This window comes from Nelumbo nucifera, chromosome 5 (assembly GCF_055504915.1).
Source record: "Nelumbo nucifera cultivar China Antique chromosome 5, China Antique-T2T, whole genome shotgun sequence".
NCBI classification, from domain to species: Eukaryota; Viridiplantae; Streptophyta; class Magnoliopsida; order Proteales; family Nelumbonaceae; genus Nelumbo; species Nelumbo nucifera.
The window spans coordinates 82,524,389-82,545,933 of NC_142653.1; the positions used below are offsets into that span (position 1 = coordinate 82,524,389).

Below are 21,545 nucleotides of genomic sequence, written 5' to 3' on the forward strand. Positions count from 1 at the left end.
ATACAATACATTGCTGACCACATCAACGCTGCCGCACATCGGAAAAATACAAGAGATGTTCCCGATGTGCGGCTACGTTGATGTGGTCAGCAATGTGTTGTCTGTTCTGATCCACTAGTCAGCTGATTCAGAATACAAGTGGACTCAGCATTAGAGCTTATTAGGAACATCACATCATGACTCATGAGAAGCCGAGGTTCCCACCTCCCACGACCACGAGCGAAACTGTGAAAGTTGATTCTCATACTCCTACGTAGGAACCGCCGGCCTCCGGCGATCCCTTCACTATCATATGTCAATTGAAGCTCCCGTTCCCGTGCTGCCGGGTGAGCCGGTGAAGTGTTAGAGAGTACAGTCTCTGCTGGATGCTCCTACCACCATCCATTATTCAATGTTTTAAGTCGTGTCACGCCAAAACTCTCGTAATATTTTTTTTCGCTGAAACCAAAACCCATAATATATTGAGTCAAAAGTGAATAGATTTATTAACCAGCACGTTTAGGAGGGTTAATTAATTGAATCTAGCGTGAGTTATGCTTTCATCTATTCCCAACTTCTTAGTCATAATAATCATATAATATTAGAAAAAAAAAAATAGGAGATTGAATAATTGTCGGTGTTCTCTCAACGAGAAAAATAATTGTCGGTGAGTACAGTATTTTTTCCCTCTTCGGCTACGCAAGGACAGCACGGCTAGATAGAGTTTCCCAGTCCGGCAGTCCCCAATCAAACCCTTGAGTGGCGGATTCCCAGGTCTCCACTACACAGCCAAAGACTACCCATAATTCATCTTATACCTTCATTTTCATCACTAACATAATTAGGGCGAGGTAGTTTTGGTTGAGTTCGGCTTCGGTCAGGGCAAGTTGGTGCGAGCAGCCCATTGTAATTTTACATTGACTCATGAAATAAATTACAATATATTCCCAAGTCCCAATGTAAGACTGTTAGAACGGGCTTTGCCGTGACCAGCCGAATTCGTTTTGGTTGTGAATTTAAGACTGTGTGCCTGTTTGAGAGAGCTTTCAGGATGTGTCGATTATGGTGTTCTAAACTGGGTCCAGTTGTATTTGTGCCTCGTTTGGTTTTTGATAAGTTATTTATTCTAGTAAAGGGTAAGTTTTTCTTAGAAATACTTATTCGGAATAAGTATATTTACCCATGTTTTTTTATTTTTTATGTAAATAAAGCAATGACCATTTTATCTATATAATTTTATTATTAAAGGGGTGTTCTTTTTTTGGATTTTGCGAGTGGGGAAAGTTGGTCAATGGGTTTGGTTCCCAATGACCAAGAATCCTATGTTCCTTTTTCAGATTTGTGGGGACTAGGAAAAGTTTATTTTCCTGGGTGATACCCATCTCCTAGGTGGATAAATAACTTTCTCGCCTCGGGGGAAAGTTGCTAACACTTGAATGGTACAAAAATGTTTCTTTTAAAAATGGATTTTTATGACTAAAATAGTCATTACCTTATTTACTTATGAAATAAAAGAACATGGGTAAATGTACTTACCCAGGTAAGTGTTTCCCTAGAAAAAACTACCCAGGTAATTACATTTACCTGGGTAAGTAATTTACCAAAAAGTGAGTAAAGCCTAAAAGGGGCATTTTTGTCCCATTCAAGTGTTGGTAACTTTTCTCCTAGGCGGGAAAATTATTTACCTACCTTGAGTACCCAGAAAAATAAACTTTCTCTGGTCCCTACATAAATCTGAAAAAGGAACATAGGATTCTTGGTTAATAAAAACCAAAACCCCATTGACCAACTTTCCCCCCTCTCAAAATCCAAAAAAAAAGAGCACCCCCTTAATGAAAACCTCGAAAGTCGGTAATCATCTTATAAAAGAATGTCAAAAAAAAAAAAAAACAGTTGACATAGGAAGCTACTCCAAAATAGTGTGTCCTAAACACGGATGCTACCATGCATGTGACTGACTTACCGAACCTCACCTCCAACACAGAAGCCCTCTCAAATGCGCTCTAAAGCTTTGATTGAGCTGCTCCTCTTAATGCACATTTTGGAAGGACTAAGCTAAGTATTCAATTAAGCTATTTCAATTGTTTTGAGGCCATCTGAATAAGTTATAGAGACTGAAGCAGATAATCCAAAAAAAAGCAACTGATAGACTATTTGGACTATCTGAATTTTTTACCAAATATGACTTAATAATTGTCTGTATAGGATCCAGTTTGGAAAGCCAAAAGCAATTACATTTCAGCCCCAGGAACAAGCTATATTTGGTAAAAAATCCAAATAACCCAAATCAACTGCCAATCAGTGGTTTGCAGGAGTGAGTGTAGGATGCATGTCGGCTTCAGCCTCTTTAAATGGTTTATCAAAGCATTTCAACAAAGCAGCTGAACCAGTTTAGTCAAAATCTTTTACCTAATTTCAGGCCCCATACGGCCGGCCATATCTCTCACTACTCTCCCTAAAATGACATATTTGTTATCCTTATAGGCATGATAGTTGAAGTTCACCAAAATTTCCCCATATCGGTAATACTCGTGTAGTTGAAGTTTATCAACGAGGGAATGATGATGAATGGGGAGCCTCCAGACCATTCTTAATAGACACTGAGCAATTTCTCTTTTGTTGTCATATTGCTACCTACTGAATAACTAGGTGGTCGATGCCAATAAAGCAAGTGTAGGATATTTGCAGGGGCTTCACCGCAAAATGGGCCAAATCATCATGACAATTTATGATGTTGCACCAATGGAAATTTTATGACTTTTTGTCTTTTTTGATACTCTAAAAAAATCTTTTTTTTTTCGTGGGCATACCAAGAGGTCTTGCTCATCAGTAGGTGGGCTCTCGTCAAGTGGATGCAAGAAATTATGAAAGCTAATTTGACCATGAAGATTACGTTTCTTATGTCTCAGTGGGCCGTGTGATAATTCCTTTGTGGATGAACTGAATGACTTAATTTTTTTTCATATTTAGGCTGTGTGTTTGATTTGAAGGAAAAGATAGGAAAACTTATATAACATAGGTCTCTTTACTTTTTCCTTTAAACCAAATACAGCCTTATATTTAGTGAATAAAGTAATTTTATAATAAAATCAAGGTTCAAAGTATTGATATGTATCCTATTCTATCACATAATATAAATAGTTTTTTTTAAAGGTCACCCATATTTTAAATACTTCTATCATATATACCGACAAATTATCAACCAAAAGAATTAGGTTTGATCGCATGAAACTCTTGTTAGGGATTAAGTGGGAGTTGCAAATGTTAGAGAGTTCATACACTCATGCACGATTTACACACAAGTTGGACATGACATTTAATTTAGAAGTTTAAACCATTTAGTTGTGGGATCATCCTTATATATAAGTTCATTCTTAAATGGGTAAATTATAAAGACCCCTCCTGTACTATGGGGTCTGTGACAAAGACCCTCATGTACTATGATCGTCAGACAAAGACCCCTTTCTATTAATTTTCCATTGAAATTTGTCGTTGCAATATTTTTTAATCCCCATATTACCCTTCTAATAATTATTCATACAATTAGGAAAAAAATACGATTCATCTTCTTCCCCAAATTCATGATACACAAACAATAGCGGTAGAAGAAAAATCTGACTTTCTTTGATGAAAAATGTAGAACGTCTAATCTTCAGCAATGCCCGTTTACAAAGATCGATGTCTTGACTTTCCAACAGCGAATTACAGCGGCATCTGATTTCTATTGGGCAACAACAGAGGGACTTCGCTCATCATATTTCAATCTCGGCCATACCGCAGTGGCATTTGATTTAGAAACAGCCATGCGATGAAGAGTCTCTGCTCTTCCGAACCCATATTCGACCCCGCCAAGATTGGGGTCGGTTGGTGGTTGCTATAGAAACTATGGCTTCCGAACCCAAATTCCACTTGACTAGACCAGCTTTGTAGCAATGGTGATTACTATAGAGGAGATGTTGGTGGACCAATGGACTGTTCTAGTGGTGGTGGTCACCTTGTGGGCATGTCTGGAATACCTCTACTTTCTATCTTTGTATTGATCACAAGACATCATCCAAATTCTCAATTCCCATGTCATCTCTGACAACACCAATCACAGGACATCATCCAAATCCTCAATTCCCATGTCAATCACTCCTTACCCTTTTTCTGAAAAGGAGTCACCCACGATGGAAAAATGACTTTGCCCACTTCCCCATCTCCAAATCAAAACCCACTATGGAGAATGGCTTCAGAATCATAAATACAAGTGCCCATTATGGAATACCCCTTCCTGGTGAGAATTCTTGTTAAGAATATGGCAAAAGCCCTTAAATTGGCTCCATGAATTGGAGGTCGAGTCGTAAACGAAAATAGAATTCGAAAAAGACCTAGAAGAGAGCATAACCATCTTGTATCCGTTTGACGACAAGGGGACGAGAGAGACTGATTTGAATAAGAAAGGGAGGGTTGGAAACTCGATGAGTCTCGAGTATCTAGATAGGGGATTTCGAACAAGGAAGGCAGATGAATCGGGGGGAGGAGCAGAGGAGGTTGTTGGAGGTGGAGAGAAGGCGGGATGGTGCGTAGGATGAGGGTAGTTTGAGGGTGCGCCACATAGACGGCTTAAAATCAAAGCGAATGAACTCGTGGTAAATTTCAGGGTCAGAAAACAAAAGAAAAAAGAAGCATGGATGAATTTGGGTTTTGTCTCCAACTTCGAGCTGAGAAGAAGAGTGAAAGGAGATAAAAAGATAGAGAAGAGCAAAGAAATTGAAGCGCTTACAAGTAGAACGGAGACTCAAGAAGGTTTGAGAGGGAGGAAAGTTAGTATACGTTCAAGAAGCTCTTCCGCCAACCTACTCCAGATTACAGGCTTCATCTCTGGTTGACTCATCGAAGTTCGGGTGTTCTAGATTGCAAGCTTCATCTAAGTCACACTCAGGTGAAGAATATGGTTTAAACTCGTGTGTCTTTTTGTGAGAACATGAGGCTATACCCATCGGTTCCTAGGGCACCATTCACCAAGAGGCAGCAAGGATGACATATTACCCAATGGAACAGTGGTGAAGATGACTTCTGACGAAATAGGGTTGGAAGGTGTTGTTGCGGGAGGAAGAAAGGGGATGAGAGACAAGGGAAGGGGAAGAAGAGAGATCGGGGGAGAGGGAGAGAGAGAAATGTGAAGGAATCTGATGTAGAATGTTGTTTGGTGTATCGTGAATTTGGGGAAGAAGATGAACAATATTTTCTCCTACCTGTACGAATAGTTATTAGAACGGTAATATGGAGATTAAAAAATATTGTAACAGTGGATTTCAATTGAAAGTTAACAAAAGGGGGTCTTTGTCTCACAGTCATAGTACAGGGGGTCTTTGTCGCAAAACAAAGTACAGGGGTCTTTGTCACAGACCCCATAGTGCAGGGGGGTCTTTGTAATTTATCCTTCTTAAACTCTTTTTAACATAGAATTTATACATTCACACATGCATTCCAACAATTTTTTATATGTGATTTTTATATATCAAGAATATCAATTATGTGAACCATGAATAAAACATTCTTTTTTCATGTAATGAGCCCAATATAACCTTAATATTTTAATTCATAACATACTTGATGGTGTTTATTAAAAGGCAAAGCAATAAGCCATTTTAGTTCAGCCACTTCAACATGTTATCAAACTACCTCTAGCCCTAAGATAGCCAACCATGGGGGATTACTTCAATATGAGTCAAGGCCTCAAGCTTCTCCTTTGAGAAAAAGATTCCAGATTTAGTTAGAATTCTAATGCCTTTTGTGGTTGAGAAAGTCTATGATACCAGAAAGACATGGTACAAGAATATATTTGACCAATCAAAGCACCCCATGAATTTGCTGAAGACCTTGTGATTGATCAAGTCTCTATGACATTAGTTGATTTGAGGAGAAATGTAGTAGTTCAATTTACATTTTGTGTCTTTATGATTAAAGAGGGACTAAATTCAAAAATAGGGGTGTTTTAGTCAATAAAATAATTCAATAAATGTTGATGAGATTTAGTACCTTAAATGAAGAAAAGTAGGTTTTCAAGTTACATTTCCATCCTTGCAACTAGAGGAGAACCAAATTCAAATATTGGGGAATTTTAGTTAAACTAAAGCTTTGCATTTTTAATAGTATAATATAAAATATAAATTAAAATATTATAATTATATGCTATAGATATAGATATAGATTTGGGAGAAGGTATATGGCTTTTATAGACACCTTATTTTTTTTCCGCTTAAGGTGTTCCTAAACCTTTTGAACCCAATCACCTTAATGATTATCATTTATAACCCGACTCAAAATCCCAACATGATCTAGCCCTGACTTTTCCAAGCTTTGGCTTATATCAAATCCAGAAATTTTCAAGCTCAATGCATCATAAATAAACAAATATGTATATATATATATGTTCTATTCTATGGTATATTTTATATTCTATAAATATTATAATATGAATCCTATATTACACCATATATAATAAGGGCAAATTTTTTAAACTACCCCTATTATTTAGCTAATTGACAAACTATACCCTTATTGTATAACTATTGCTTTAAACCATCCCTAATATTTCCGGCAATTGAGTAGTTTTACCCCGGTCCTTAGCATTTGTTAATGTTCCGTCAAAATCGGTAAACACATGATACCACGTGACGTATATTTTTTTTTAAACCCAATATTACCCTTTGTCCCTCTCCCTCTCTCTTGTTCTTCTCCTTCTTCTTTACCGTCTTCTTCCTTCCAATAGAGCCGACAAAAAAACCTCCTATGAGTATAATAATTAAACTGTTTTGATGATGAAGTGGTGAGCTTTGGGCTTCAGGGTTTCTGAATTTGAAATTTCGGAGACAATTGACAAATGAACCTCTTGTAAGTATAACAATTAAACGGTTTTGATGAAGTGGTGAATTCTGTGTTTATGGGTTTTCAAATTTGAAATTATGCTAACACCTAACAATAAATAAAGATAGGATTAGTGCAGCCTATGGAACCAACAAAGTGTTTTATACTCTTATTTGGTTCGTGATCGGTTGTCCCTTCTCATACTCATGCTTCTATCACTCAAAGCTGAAAACAACAGTACTTGTTGAAGGAAAGCCCTTGTGCCAACTGCCAACTGCTTGCTTCATTGCTTTTGCGAGTCATGCACCCTGTGTCAAGAATACAAGGAGCTAAAAAAGAAGGTAAAGGAAGTGATATTATCATTAATAATTAATATTAATTAAAATAATCCATTCTATTACAGGTGCAGGGCGTTCAAATTTGGGACTGATTTTTGGAGACATGAATAGACAGTCTTGAACAACAAAACAAACTCAAGACCAAGTATTGGAGCAAGATTATTGGTCACAGACGCTAATTCAACACTCTTTAGAGGATTTCTGCTTGGCCATTCTTCCATTCTCTTCTTCCTCCATCTCTTCCCATGAATTAAGCAATCTGTCAACTCTTGTATCTCCGCATATGATTTTTTTCAGAGATCCAATATCTTCCTTTTTTTTGTGCATAGCCAAAATCCCATGAATGCAATCGATGAGATCCAATATCCTACGACTCAATCGACAAAACCGGTGTGGCGGCGATTTCTGATAACCCTCCATAGAAATGGTTGCCTACCCAACAACAAGATAACAACTTGGCTGCAATAGCTGAGTCCCGTTGCTGCAGTAGTTGAGTCTCATTGCTTGATTACTCCAGTCCATTGTAGTGACATCAAATCCTTAGATCTGCTCTTCCTTTCTCCAGAAATAGAATGCGCATAGTAGATTTTAGAACCGACTTAAGCTCTCTAACCTACATTGGTTAGAGAAATTTGTTCAATTGTTTTGATGGAAAACTACTTCTAGCTAATTTGCCACCATGACAGTTATTTCAATTACCACAGCAAGTAACACTTTTTTTGTCTCGTTGGAGAGTGTTGCAACTCTCCTTGAGAGTCTCGTAATTGGATTTCATTAATGGTAATGGGAAGTTGATGCACCAACATCTGAGATCAGTCCCATTAAAGAAGTATCACGTTGAAGAACTCAGAGTGGATGGTTCTTCAAAATTTTCATCAATTGGGTTTTATTTTAAAAATTTGAGGATTAGTGGAGGGCAAATTTGACAGTTTATTTTTTTTGTTACCAATTTACCGGCTATGTCAATTGTCAAAAACAGTAGTGGCACTTTAAGACAATATGTAAACATTAAAAGTAGAGTTAGTCAATTAGCTAAACCATGAGGATAGTTTAAGAAATTAAATTGCCCTTATAATTATTATGTAATGTAAACATAAATTTTAAACATATATATATATATATGTCATAAAATATAAAATATTTTATATTTAAAGTCATAGGCCCAAAATCTATCTTAGCCCAGCCAACCCACTCCATGGTAACCCCTAATTGGCATACGCTACTCCCAAAAAGAATTATGGTCAAGCTTGATATTCTAGAACGACATTGAGGGAAAGTAGATAATTTTAGGCTCACTTGGAAATAGTGTAAATACAAACATGTTCAACTTTGCATTTGGAAATAGTGTAAATATATGTTAGTTCTAAATTTTGTATTTGTACTATACATATTTGTATTTCAACTTTGATTGTTCAGGTTGGTTTAAAACTATAGGCTCAGTTTGGAAGCAGTACAAATGCAAATACGTATAGCATAAATACATACAAAATATAAGGTTTTGCACTCTACATATTTGCATTTGTACTCCTTCCAAACTCAGCTATAATAAACTATTGCACATTATGTATTGGAGAGCACATCTACTACAGGTAAAGATAGTTGGGATAAGACTTGATAATAATGATTATGACATTTGCTATAGCTATGGTGGTAAACAATTGCATATAATGTTTTGAATTTGTTGCAAAGGATGACATGTTTGCATTTTATTAAGACATTACAAGGGAGTGTTATGGTGGTAGCAGATGTAAAATCCATAATATGTGTGATTCTAAATAGGAATGTTGTAACTTAAAACACCATGATACCAAACACCATATAAATTTTTACAAGTCGATGTAACTCAAAAAAACTGATCTTAAACAAATTTTTATTTTTTTCAAGGGCCATTTATTAGAAAACCCCCTATGGTTTTATGGATTTATCTAAGTGTACCTTATAGTTTTCATTTTACTAAAATACCTCTATATCTTATAACTTATTTATTTAATTGACCATTCACCGAGAAGTGTTTGTTTTGCCATATGAAAACAATAACATGATCATCTCAACTGAGTGGAAAATATTCAAGGGCATGGGCCCATGATTGTTTATTCCAAAAATACGTGTGGATATTGAATTTCAGAGACACTCATCGGCCATCGCCTTACCGTCAACCTTAACAAGTTACATTTGATCTCTCATTATGTTGGCATTGGTGAAATCAAAAGTGCATATGGCAAAGGTCCACAAATTTCTCACTATGGTTCCTCTTCTATTTACTTTAAATCCCACCATTTGATTCTTAAGGATATTGATGTTGTCCGATTCGAGGTGTCCCAAACCAAGATCGCAGTCAGATGTTCCTGTCTACTAGCGAAGATGAGGAGGAAGCATGAAGTTGCACACCAAGAACTGAAACAAGAAAGCGACCAGAGGCCCGAGGAGTTGTTCCCCGGGTAGGTACTCCGAGCAGTTGAGAGAAGTGCTGGTTCGAGTAGAGGCAGAATAACAGTATGGGTGTTGAAGAGTCAAAAGTCCTTTACCTTGAGTAGGAGTTACCTTTTTATAGCCAAAGATTTGTGTCCTATTCGGATGAGGTTTCCGGGGTTGTCGGGATGAGGTTGTCCGTCGAGGTCTTCGGGATAAGACCTAATCCCCAATAGAGCTGTCCTCCTTAATTGCATGGGGTTCTCCTTTCTTGGTCACGCTTATCCACCTTGCGTGTCTCCGATGTGGCCGAAGAGATAAGACGACCCATAGAGGTGACACGTGTCACCCGAGGCCAGCTCAACCATAACCCAAACACCACTCCCCAAGTTCCAAAGTCAATGAGTGTAGTGATCGGTGGTAGCATGGCATGAAAGAGCTTCTTCAGTTCTTGGCTAAGGAACTTGAACTTGAAGTTTGGTTGAGCACGCTATCTGGGCTTAACGGTTTGGGGTTGGGCTGGTTTTTTGGGCGAACCGGCCAACTCGATGCCCATACCATTTATGAGGTGGGTTGGCTCGAGTTGTCAGAGGGAAGAATTTGACCTACGCCATTGATTTGCCTCGATCTGGGTTGTTGGGAGCCCTATAAAAGGGAGTGAAGGGCATTTCCACTTTGTCATTTGCGAGGGAGTCCTTGTAGAGCTCGGTGAGAAGTAGTCTTCGGCTTGGTGTTGCTTTAGTTCCGTAGTCTAAGCTTTCGTAAATTTGGTAAGATGTCTTCTTCTTCGTCCATTGATTCCTCCCACACATCTTCCTTCTCTTCTTCCTCTTCTTCCTCTAGTAGTGGGTCTGAGTCAGGGTCTCTCATCGAGGCTGCCTCGTTCGTTATCTATGAGGCCGATGGCCAGGGGGCCGAGGCCGAAGAGTTTGAGGCCTTTGATCTTGAGGGGGCCCTGGATTAGGAGGTTGAGGCCGAGGAGGCTGAGGTTGAGGTAGTGTCTGAGGAGGGGGCTGAATCCCACCACAGTATGGCAACCAGTTTTCAACCACTCCATGCAGCCTAAATCCTAGGGACATGGCCCGAATTAGGGCCTTGTACTGAATACCCGAAGAGTTTGAACTTAGGTGTCTGGGTGTTGGTGAGAGAGACACCTCGGCTCAGCCAGGCGAGCTTTGTGTATACAAGCATAGCCTAATAGTCGAGCTAAGGTTTCCTTTGTGTGAGGGGATCATTGAGGTGTTCAAGTGGTACTAGGTCATGCCTGTTCAATTGATGTCAAACTCCTTTAGGTTTGTGGTCAGTCTCCTTTGTTATTGTTTGGTCCACGACATTGAGATTTCCCTGCCGATGTTTGCCTATTTTTTGAAAGTGAAGCATCACCAGCAGCGGTATTATTACTTCTCAGCTCGACAACGTAACAAGGTACTGGTCGGGGGGCCCATCTTCGGTAAAGCACTGGAAAGAGAAGTTCTTCTTTGTGCGCTACCCTGGGGGCTGGTCGCTCCCTATTGAGCTCCAAAAACCGAGGACCAAAGTGAAGAGCCGAGCGTGACTATGCTCACTAGGTTAATTGAGAGGATCGACGTGATGGAATGCACGCCCTTCTCGATGTTGATATGTGCTAGGATGGCGCTTTATTTGATTTCATTAATGAGTTATTCTTAAGATGGAAAATTAAATTACATCTTGGTTCAGTTGATAATATTACAAATTATCGTCTGGTCCAAATCAGATGGTGGTGTGTAACATTCAAGTTGGTCTCCACCATCTCCACTCAACGCTCAATGACAAGGGAGACTTTCCTACACCAGGAAATTGGTCTGTTGGAGAGACAAATGAGCAATAATAATATATCTTATTTAGCAAATGAAAGATCAAGGTAGCTGAAGTGGCATTTACAAACACTGAATTCATATTTGAATTTCGATTTTTTTTTTTTTTTTGCTTTTACTTTTGAATGGTTAGGTGATCATTCTTTGTAGCATTCAAATACACCATTGGATTTTGACGATTCATATTAAATTCCCAAAGTTTGACACCCTTCTAAACAAAAATTTAGTAGGTGTTAACATATTTAAGTAGTGTATAAACTATAAAAAGATTTAGTGCCCACCATGAATCATGAATGGCCCCAATTAAAACCCAAAACAACAACTCCAAAAACCAGCCAAAATTAGATGAGCTTTAACTATCTAATCGACCATCATTTTTCAAAATTGCAGTATACGTTCACGAGAGTAAGCTTTCCTATGCCGTCCGATTAAATTAATAAAGTCAGAAGATTTTAATCTACAATGTTCGTGATGATTTTTGATTGAAATGGTGGGTCCGAATAACCGAATGTCCTAAACATGTTATAATGCTCAAAAAAACAAACCAGAAATGAGAAGATAGATGACCTTCAAAGTTTTCAACTTTCGAGGCTTTCAAGCAAGCTATTGGTTTGACTTCTCATCGAGCACGAGGTGAGTGACTCGATCTGTCATCTGTGTGACTCGAGCCATGAAAAAGTGGAGCCGAGCCGAGCCGACTGTAATATTGTCTGTCGTGTTAAAGGCATACGCTGACGGCTCGATCATCTGGAACGTCCAAATAAACTGTTGCTATAACGCAAAGCCTTCGATCTATGGCCAGCGCGTGTCTATTTCTTATTGGTTTCCGAACTTCGACAGACACCACTCTTTTTCACTGCCATGAACCCTGACCGGAACAGATACTCTCGGAATATCTTCACCCAAACGCCTCTGATCAGAGAGAGAAACGTAGAGGGAGATGCTTAGGGTTAGGGTTTCAAACAAATATCTGGTTACGGAGAAACTACGAGGTTCTCACTCTTTTGTGGATTTCTGTATTACTTCTGCTCTGTAAATGATGATTCTGTAAAGACACGAGAAGAGTTTGATTAGAGGCAAGTTGAATTCGGTAGAAAAGGCAGTAATTTGGCGTGGAGGAGATTCTAATCCCCCTTTCCCCACTTCTTTCCCCTTCTAAGCTCCATTTTCCTTTTTTTTTTCTTGAACTGCTATCGTTGACTAATTTGAGTACAAGACCACAAGTTTCAGACCATAGGTCTCGATTTGATGCTTGGAGGACACAAAATTGATTCCAAGAAATGTTTACTAAGAGTTACTGTATTTGATTCATAGCGAAGTTTGCTTCAGGCCCCCTTCCAGACGCTGTAACCAAGCGGAGAAGTGTATTTTCATGTGCTGATTACTCTCTCTTTTAACGCAAGAAGTATAGTTTGGATGAGGCGCCCGCCTGTGGCTTAAGGCTGCAGCATGAGTTGCGGCGAGGAGAACAGAGATGGTGTGGATGAAGGCCTTATGCAGAACGGGTTGGTTCCCGGTCCGGATTTCAAGATTGATGAGAAACTTCTTATCGACCCGAAGCTGCTCTACATAGGGTCCAAAATTGGAGAAGGAGCACATGGGAAAGTCTACGAAGGAAGGTAATTGCAGGCTGTGTTTCTCCGTAATTGGCCGTAAAAAGGGTGAAACTAGCAGCAGAAATATTTCAAATTGAAAAAAGTTCTCTCCTTTTAACCATTATATTTCCTGAACTAATAAAATCATGCGTAATGAATCTAATGCTGTATAAGGCGCAAAAAACAATCACAATACTGCTCAGCATTTATTTACCAAGTTTTCCAACCTTTTCTCCTCAAAATTTAAATATCCATGATCGTCTATTTGCGCCTTAAGTTGATTCTATTTACAATATTAAACTGCATAGAGCTCATACATTCAAAATGCGGTTTCATTTTTGGTTCTCTAATTATGATACATAATTTTTTTTTATTGCGTAATCTCAGATTGCCTCTTCTCTTCATTTTCCCATCAGTACATCTCGGCATCCACTCCATTGGTTTTAGAGAATTTACTAATTAATCTTCCATTATCTCTTACTAAATGGTGGAATTCTGTTGATCCAAAGTGAAAGATACTTGATTAGTTCTTAATCATCCTGTTTGTTGTTTGCCTATACATTTCGTCAAATGAATTTAGTTTCATGCCATCAAGATTTCTGAAGGTCTGATATGTCTTTCTCCTGCTCGCAACCTAGTTGCCTTAGCTTTATCAGGATAAATCTTGTTTTTCCAGGACAACCTGATCAGTTCTCTATGCCACGTGGACATAATAAATTTTTATTTTCTTTTTTATGAATGTTCTGGTTGCCTTTTGTTTTGAAAGTATTCATTGATTACTTGTGCAGGTATGGTGATCAAATAGTTGCAATCAAAGTTCTACATTCTGGAAATACCCCAGAAGAAAGAGCGGCACTTGAAGGTCGTTTTGCCCGGGAAGTTAATATGATGGCTAGAGTAAAACATGAGAACCTTGTCAAGGTGATATTTTATATAGTTTAGATCTTTTCTTTTGATTAAACTACGGGTATTATACTTATGTCTGAAGTTGGAATTGATTAAATATTTTGACACTTTACATCTTCATGTTTTATCCTAATAATACTGTAGTGTGTTCAACTTTTACTGCTTCTAATTTGTTTTTCCCCATTGCAGTTCGTTGGTGCTTGTAAGGATCCTTTGATGGTAATAGCTACAGAACTATTACCAGGGATGTCACTTCGAAAGTATCTGACTAGCATTCGTCCAAATCAGTTAGATCTCTGCGTTGCAATAGGTTATGCTCTTGATATTGCTCGGGCCATGGATTGTCTACATGCCAATGGGATTATACACAGAGATCTGAAACCTGGTATTCTGGCAATTTGTGCTGTATGGGAATTGCTTCATACCTGAAGTTGCTATTAGTTATCCATGCTATAATGGATTGATTTCTCTTTATTAATTATTTTCTTCCATAACTGCTAAATTTTGTTATTCTCTCAGTGTACAATAATGATAATTTTACTGGAAAAAATCAGATAAGTGGTATATGATGCTGTATTGAGGTGAAAATTTGCATTTCAACATGAGACCCGATTAATGCTATAAACTGCTAAAAGAAGTTATACTTCTCTTTCCTCTTTCTCATTATTTCTTTTTTGATCAATCTAAATGGGCTCCATAATGAAAGTGCTTACGATCAGTGGAACAGTTTTTTTAATCTTTTCCAAACATGGCTACACTTTTTAATTAGTGCAAGTCACATTCTGCTACTAGCCATTGACTTCTAGTTCCTTGGGTCATGCTCAAACATTATTTGGATGTTTTCCTTTTTGACCAGTGACTATTGTTGGGATTTTCCCTGTATTATGATTGTGATTGCATGTTAAGTTCCATGAGAGAAAAAGGATCAAGAAATAAAATGCTAGTATATCGTTGTCCTTCAGTCTTGGCATTCTGGCCACCTAAATAATTTAAAATCAGTAGCATCTCTCTATATATCTGTGTGTCTGTCTGGTCTTCCGTCTCTCTGAAGACATGCTGATGCATTTTGGTAATTATACAAGTTTTTGAAAACTAATGACACAGACAATCTGTTACTCACGGCAAATCAGAAGTCTGTAAAGCTTGCTGATTTTGGTCTTGCAAGAGAAGAATCTGTGACTGAGATGATGACTGCAGAGACTGGAACCTACCGCTGGATGGCTCCTGAGGTTTGTCTTTGTTACTTAATATTTGATAACTATATTCTTGCCTGTATGCTGCTGTTATTTAGCTGGACACCAAGCAGCTTGAAAATTAGTCTTTGCTAATCAATTTTTGAGTATACTACAGAAAGGTAGTATTGAATTCAAGAACAGCCTTTGAGTATGTGAGTTTGTAAAATTTTGGAGAAAGATGAAAGGAACATTTTAAGGGCCATTGCTTGGTGCAATGGTAAAATCTTGGCTGAAAAGCATGAGAACCCAGGATTGACTTAAAGAACAGCCATTTGTGCCCAAAAAAAGTGCTAGAGGTTAGGTCCATATCCACTATATTCCAATGACCCTGGATAGTCAGGACCGATGGTGGTAATGGCCCTTATGGATGTAGTTATTTTGTTGCTTTGGAAAGGACTTCCAAGTACTTTGGTTGTTCTAGGTACACTTTTGCCCCAGTTTACCCGTCTTGCATTTGTTAACTCCAAGAAAAACTTTGGTTGTTATTTAGTTGAAATTTGAATTTGTGAAACTGGAATAAATAAGCTGCTATAAAACCCATACCATTTACTATGTTTTAATATTTAGTTATGTTTTTGATATCTTAATTTATTGCTTGGGACTTGATCCTGGGTCTATTCAGATTGAGTACATAATTTTCTTGTTGAAAAAGGAGGAACCCACCTTCCTATACATGCTTGCATTTTTCATTGCACATGGAATTCTCCATGTGTGTCTAAACTTATGTTACTAGACAGGTTTTACATGACCCAAGTGTTTCACAACCGAAAGGAATTTTAACATTCCCTTACAAAGCTCACATTTAATTCAGTAAAAATTCAAAAATATGAAAGTTTAAACTGTAGCAATTGAATTACTTATTAATTTATTTACAACTATTTTTATGTCCTGTTTTGCAATATGTTTTTGAGCATAGCATTTATGGAAGCTGATGTGCAAATGCTTGTTTGGGGGCTATTTTTCTGGGGAGATGGAAAGAAATAAATAGGAGGGTATTCAATGTAGTCCAGCATGTAATAGGGTTGATAAAGCCAAAGGTGTCAAAATAGGTAAAAGTTGGTAGCATTTTCAGAGAAGTCTCTATGGACTCAATTTATTCCCTGGTTTCTTCCTTTTTCTTTTAAGATTGAGACAATTTTACTAAAAGGGAGAAAATTGTGTATGGTGGGTATGACCCAAGGATGAAACTAAAAGGATAAACATGGGCTATGAAGGTCTAGGTAAGTGGTGATAACTTTAGAATTAAAGGTAGGATTTTGTTAGGGTTGGGAGGGTTCTAAGCCAAATTGCTGGTAATTTCAAGTTCTCCAAGGAATGGTGAAAATATAGAAAAATTAAGTGTAGAGATGGATTTTTTTTTTCTAAATAAAATTTGTAGACGTGTTTAAGATGAAAGGTTGTATGCAGTGATTTAATTGAAGGAATACTAATCCAGTTTTGTATGAAATGATGAAAATTTCCTTCACAAAAGAAACTACAAAAAAAATTCAGGAATTAGGGTTTAGATGGAATTTTGGGATGAAATTCAGCACGATAAAAGGTAATTGAAACTTATGGAGGGCAGCCTAATAAGAAGGATGAAAATGACTGAAACAGGAGAATTTTGGATTTTAACATAAACTGAAGAAAATGTGCTCGGTTCAATTTCAATTCTTTAGGCTCTGTTTGGTTTGTGGGATGGGGGTGAGAAAAAGGGAATATTCCAAAAATATTCCTTTTTCTCTTATTTGTTTTGAGGGAAATAGAGGGATGGGATGAGAAAAAGGTGATGAGAGATCCCAAAATCGTGGAATCGGGGTTGCACCAAAACAGTGTGACCCCGGTGGAAAAACTCGAGAAACCACTGTTCATTGCCTTCCAGCGACGACGACAAACAGCAATGACGAATAGTGCGACCCCGGTGGAAAAACTCGAGAAACCACTGTTCATTGCCTTCCAGCGATGACGAATAGTGTGACCTGATCTATTCTCCACCGTTTTCTTCACCAGATACTGGCAAGGAACCATTGCTCATTGCCTTCCCTGTTCGAACAGAGGAGGCGGTGGTGGCAAGAGAACCAGGCAGCAGTGATCTGCTACCTTCCCTGTTCTCTGTCTCTTCCTCCATCTTCCTCTTCTCTCTTCTCCCTTACCTTCTTCTTCTTCCTATTCTTCCCGTCTTCCTCCCTCACCTTCTTCTTCCGGCAAAGAACCAGGTTGTGACAGTGCTTTTCCTATTATTTTCCCATATACAAAACCAAACACTAGAAAGTTAATTTTTTACATTTTCTCATCCCATCCCATCCCATCTTTTCCCATCCCACCCAAATCTTCCCACAAACCAAACGGAGCCTTAGGAATGTTGAATGAACTATTTAAAGAATTTGTGAGTTGTTGATGGTTTTAATTTCTGCTAGTGGAATTTGGGAGAAAGAAGAGAGAGAAAAACTTAGAAACCTAAATCACTCTAAGGTTTATGGGATCACTAACTATAAAAGATCAAGCATAATGTATTAATTCACCAAAATTTTGCAATAAAATACACAGATTTCTAGGATCTACCACTCATACTACAAGTCTATAACTCAAAGAAAACTTAATTGGTTGGAGAAGCATTAGGGCTGCAGTGTGCTGGTCAATATGGGAAGAAAGAAATTCACAAATTTTTTCAGATAAGGAAAGAACCACAGAAAACCTAATAGATTTGATACTTTCAAGGGTTGCTCATTGGCTGAAATATTCTCTGAATTCTCTATGGCAGACTTGCTGAGAAAGTGGAAAGAGGTTGCTACTGCTGCTATGTATAAAAGGAACTGTAGTCCCACTTGGACCCCCCCTCCTGCCGGATTCATAAAACTGAATTTTGATGGATGTAGCTTAAGGAATCTGGGGCTTTCTGGGATAGGGGGTGTTTTCAGGAATGAGGAGGGGTATATTACTGCCATGTTCTCTGGGCCAATTGGAGAAGGTGACTCTCTTAGGGCCGAAATTCTAGCAGTTCTTGAAGGAATCCAAAGAGCAAGAGAATTAAGCATCAGATGCTTAGTGATTGAGGGGGACTCGAAGGTGGTGATTAGGTGGCTGAAAGGAGATATCAGTGGCTTGTGGAGCTACAGCAATGAGAAGAAAAAATTTAATTGGCTGTGTAAGGACTTAGAGGTGCAATACAGCTGGGTGAAGAGAAGTGCTAACTCAATGGCTGATGGGTTAGCTAAGCAAGGGGTGGCTAAGGATTCTTTGTTTTGGGCACATTTTTAGTATTTTGTTGTCATTTTGATGTTGGGGAGTTAAGATATTTTACCTCCTCATTTTCTGTAATTAATTTTCACAAGTATTATTCATTAATAAAGATTTCTCTTACCAATCAAAAAAAAAAAGAAAACTTAATCAGTCCTAATTCCTAAAATGTTTAACCAATGATTACGAAATTCCAAAAAAAAGAAACTAGACATATCAAAAATATTTGGCTAGACCACACATGCAACATATAAGATAACCAAAATACCCCTAAAACAAAAACACATTAAAATAAGTTTCCATATGTGGCCACTTTTTTAATGAACTAAACCCCCAGCACTTTTTAAGGTGGGGGATTATGGTCTTATAACTGACTAAACAAAGGTAACTACAAAATGTTGTAAAATCCTCCATTTTAGGACTCCAAATTGTCCTCAACTTTAGGATCTAGCTTAACATGTGTGGAGGTGAGGAGATAGTGAGTTCTGCATGGTCCCATTGTAGTGATACTTATTCTCAACAGTTGCCTTTTTTGGGCAACCTGGGCAATCCAGTATTGGAAGCTCTTTCAGAGACAGTAAATGAAGCAATCTTATGGGTGTTGTCAGCCCCATAGATGTTGATGACTGCAGGAATTCACACTTCTCCAAGGTCTATGGTTCTCTTGGACTACATAAAAGAGAGAGGTGCTTGGATTGTTCCCTAGAGTGAATCTCATTCTTGTAGATCCCTATCTCCCCACCAACTTAGTTGACTCCTTGGCTAAAAGGGAGAAGCTTTAAATTCCATAATATTTATGATTTGTTATACGTTCTATTATTGTTGCATTTGTTATTCTCTAGGTTTGGATCTCCGGTCTCCCTAGCACTTTATCTCTTTTTCTATTCATTACAAATTTTCTTTATTGTTTGTCATTGAAAACAATGAAACTACACAAATTACTTGAGACAAAATGCCAATTAATATTAGCTATGTAAGAATAATCTATATGGTTATTGAATACTAATATTTTTATTTATTGTATTAAACATTTGTAATTTCCTGCCAATCTTTGTTGCCCTTCCTCAATGGTTTCTAAGCTTTTACCCAGAATCAGAATGTAACCTTGCAGTTATACAGCACGGTGACTTTGCGCCAGGGGGAGAAGAAGCATTACAACAACAAGGTTGATGTCTATAGCTTTGGGATTGTTCTATGGGAATTATTGACCAATCGTATGCCATTTGAAGGCATGTCCAACCTGCAGGCTGCTTATGCTGCCGCTTTTAAGGTGCAGAAGCTTGTTTATCCTTTATTTATTTTTGTTGGCTTTATATTGTTGGTATGGCTCAAGGCATCAGTCTTAATGTCTTTTTGATACCTGAAACTTCATTTTGTTTTTACTAGGAGCATTTGAACCGAGAGTCAACTGATAAATGAAATTTTTCTTGAGGTTCAGTTTGGAAAGAGTGCAAATACAAAATGTACAGTGCAAAGACAAGGTTTAGAAATAGTTAGGGGGATTAGCTGATGGGTAACCATGTAGCTCAAGTGTTAACTAGCAGATTGCAACAACCTGTATTACACATTTACCGAAAATCAGTTTAGGGCTTAAGTGACAGTCCGAAAAGGGTCAATGCAGAATTCCCATTTGATAGATCTGCTCATGCCTTGGTTGAAAATTACCTCACTGGATAATTGCAAGCCTCGTACCAACTTCCTACTATGTGGGTTCCACTACATGATAAGAGGTTGAAAAGAAAATAAAGATGTGTCCTACTACTTCGGTAGTGGCTCCTTCTATGTCTGTCTATATTCAACTTATTTTGTATTATGCCATTATTTTGTTCATTTATCCTTTGTTGTTTTTGATAATTAACTGCTGGTATTCTCTGGGTGCACAGCAAACCAGGCCAAATCTACCTGAAGACTTGCCTCCTGATCTCGCGTTTATCCTACAATCATGTTGGGTTGAGGACCCTAACATTCGCCCGAGTTTCAGCCAGATCATTCGCATGCTAAACGCATTCCTCTTCACACTCTCCCCAGTCTTGCCATCCTCACTGGGCACTGACAGAGTCGAGTCGGCGGCTATGCCAAGTAACGGTATCATCACCAAGTCATCTGCACGTACAAGAGGGAAGTTTTCCTTTCTTCGCCAACTTTTTGCTGCAAGGAGGACGAGGAACTCGGATTGCGTGGGTTAATTTTGAAACAATTCTGAATTTTCAATAAAGAGAAGAGAATCCTGTGATGTTATATATACACATCTCAATTAATATGTATTTAGTTATTGGAATCATAGTTGTTAGCAACAGCCAACAGATGAAAGAAAATGTATTACAAGGAACAGGAAAAGTTAACAAAGGGTTACGGGAGTGTGTTTACTCTAGTCTTCCCTATTAATATTATAAATACAGGAGACATGACTATCTACACAAAATCGTGGTTATATTACTTCAAATTTACACCGCTATCCGTGTTAAATTGTGCTGGTTTGGAAAGAGTATAAATACAAATATGTACAGTATAAAATAAATATAAAATAATACAAAATACAAGATTTTTCACTCTACATTTTGTATTTGTACTCTTTCCAGCGTGAATTTCATTTGCACTAGTTTAAATACATGGGATGCTGGAGTCGTGGTATTTAGCTGCAAAATTGAGGGTTTATCCCAATTGTTTGGAAAGCCTAATATAATGGTTTTGGCATGTTTTTCATTCTATATGTGGATAAGAAATTTTAGAGTTACATAATTTTTTTTTTTTCTTGTGAAAAAGCACCGAGGCCTCAAAGTCATTACCAAGAATTTGACCGCAGCTATTACTTCCATGCTTTTGGTGCTAATTAAAGAAGTTGCATTTCTTCTGTTTGAGCTTTACAGGCACCATAAGCTTAACTTTTTTTTTTACCTCCATGGGCATGGGGTAGCCCATCCCCCAAACCCATAAGCTTAACTGGTATGAACAGCCTTGCATTTAGAAAACATAATTTTGGTTTTTTAAAAAGCATGATTTGTTTTTGGAAATAAAACCATCTTCATTTCACCCTTCAACACAAAAACAAAGTTGGAGAATTAGCTGGGCGTTTGCCCGAGTGGTCAAGGGGGAAGACTAAGAGCAAAACAAAAAGTTAAATTCAAGAAGAGTGGCCAAGGAAGAATTCCAGATCTTTCTTATCCAATTCATGGGGAAGAC

General features: G+C 37.9%; 1 protein-coding gene and 1 pseudogene across 1 annotated transcript; one reads left to right on the plus strand and one right to left on the minus strand.

The window, feature by feature from the left end:
• Nucleotides 1–4,139: 4,139 nt before the first annotated feature.
• Nucleotides 4,140–5,005, minus strand: LOC148791942 (F-box/kelch-repeat protein At5g43190-like; annotated as a pseudogene).
• A 7,166-nt stretch (nt 5,006–12,171) lies between these two features.
• Nucleotides 12,172–20,787, plus strand: LOC104593781 (Protein kinase superfamily protein). The gene is made up of 6 exons (XM_010253778.3): nt 12,172–13,032; nt 13,797–13,929; nt 14,104–14,299; nt 15,019–15,143; nt 19,477–19,635; nt 20,249–20,787. Exons 1-6 carry the CDS (start codon nt 12,863–12,865, stop codon nt 20,549–20,551), a joined length of 1,086 nt encoding a protein of 361 aa, XP_010252080.1. The 5' UTR covers nt 12,172–12,862; the 3' UTR covers nt 20,552–20,787.
• The last annotated feature ends 758 nt before the right edge of the window (nt 20,788–21,545 follow it).

Excerpts from the sequence above, each read along its gene's own strand:
- LOC104593781 (XM_010253778.3), top strand. The coding sequence starts at position 12,863 with ATGAGTTGCGGCGAGGAGAACAGAGATGGTGTGGATGAAGGCCTTATG. Across the intron at positions 13,930-14,103 it reads AACATGAGAACCTTGTCAAG|TTCGTTGGTGCTTGTAAGGA; the intron begins GTGATATTTTAT and ends TCCCCATTGCAG. Across the intron at positions 15,144-19,476 it reads ACCGCTGGATGGCTCCTGAG|TTATACAGCACGGTGACTTT; the intron begins GTTTGTCTTTGT and ends GTAACCTTGCAG.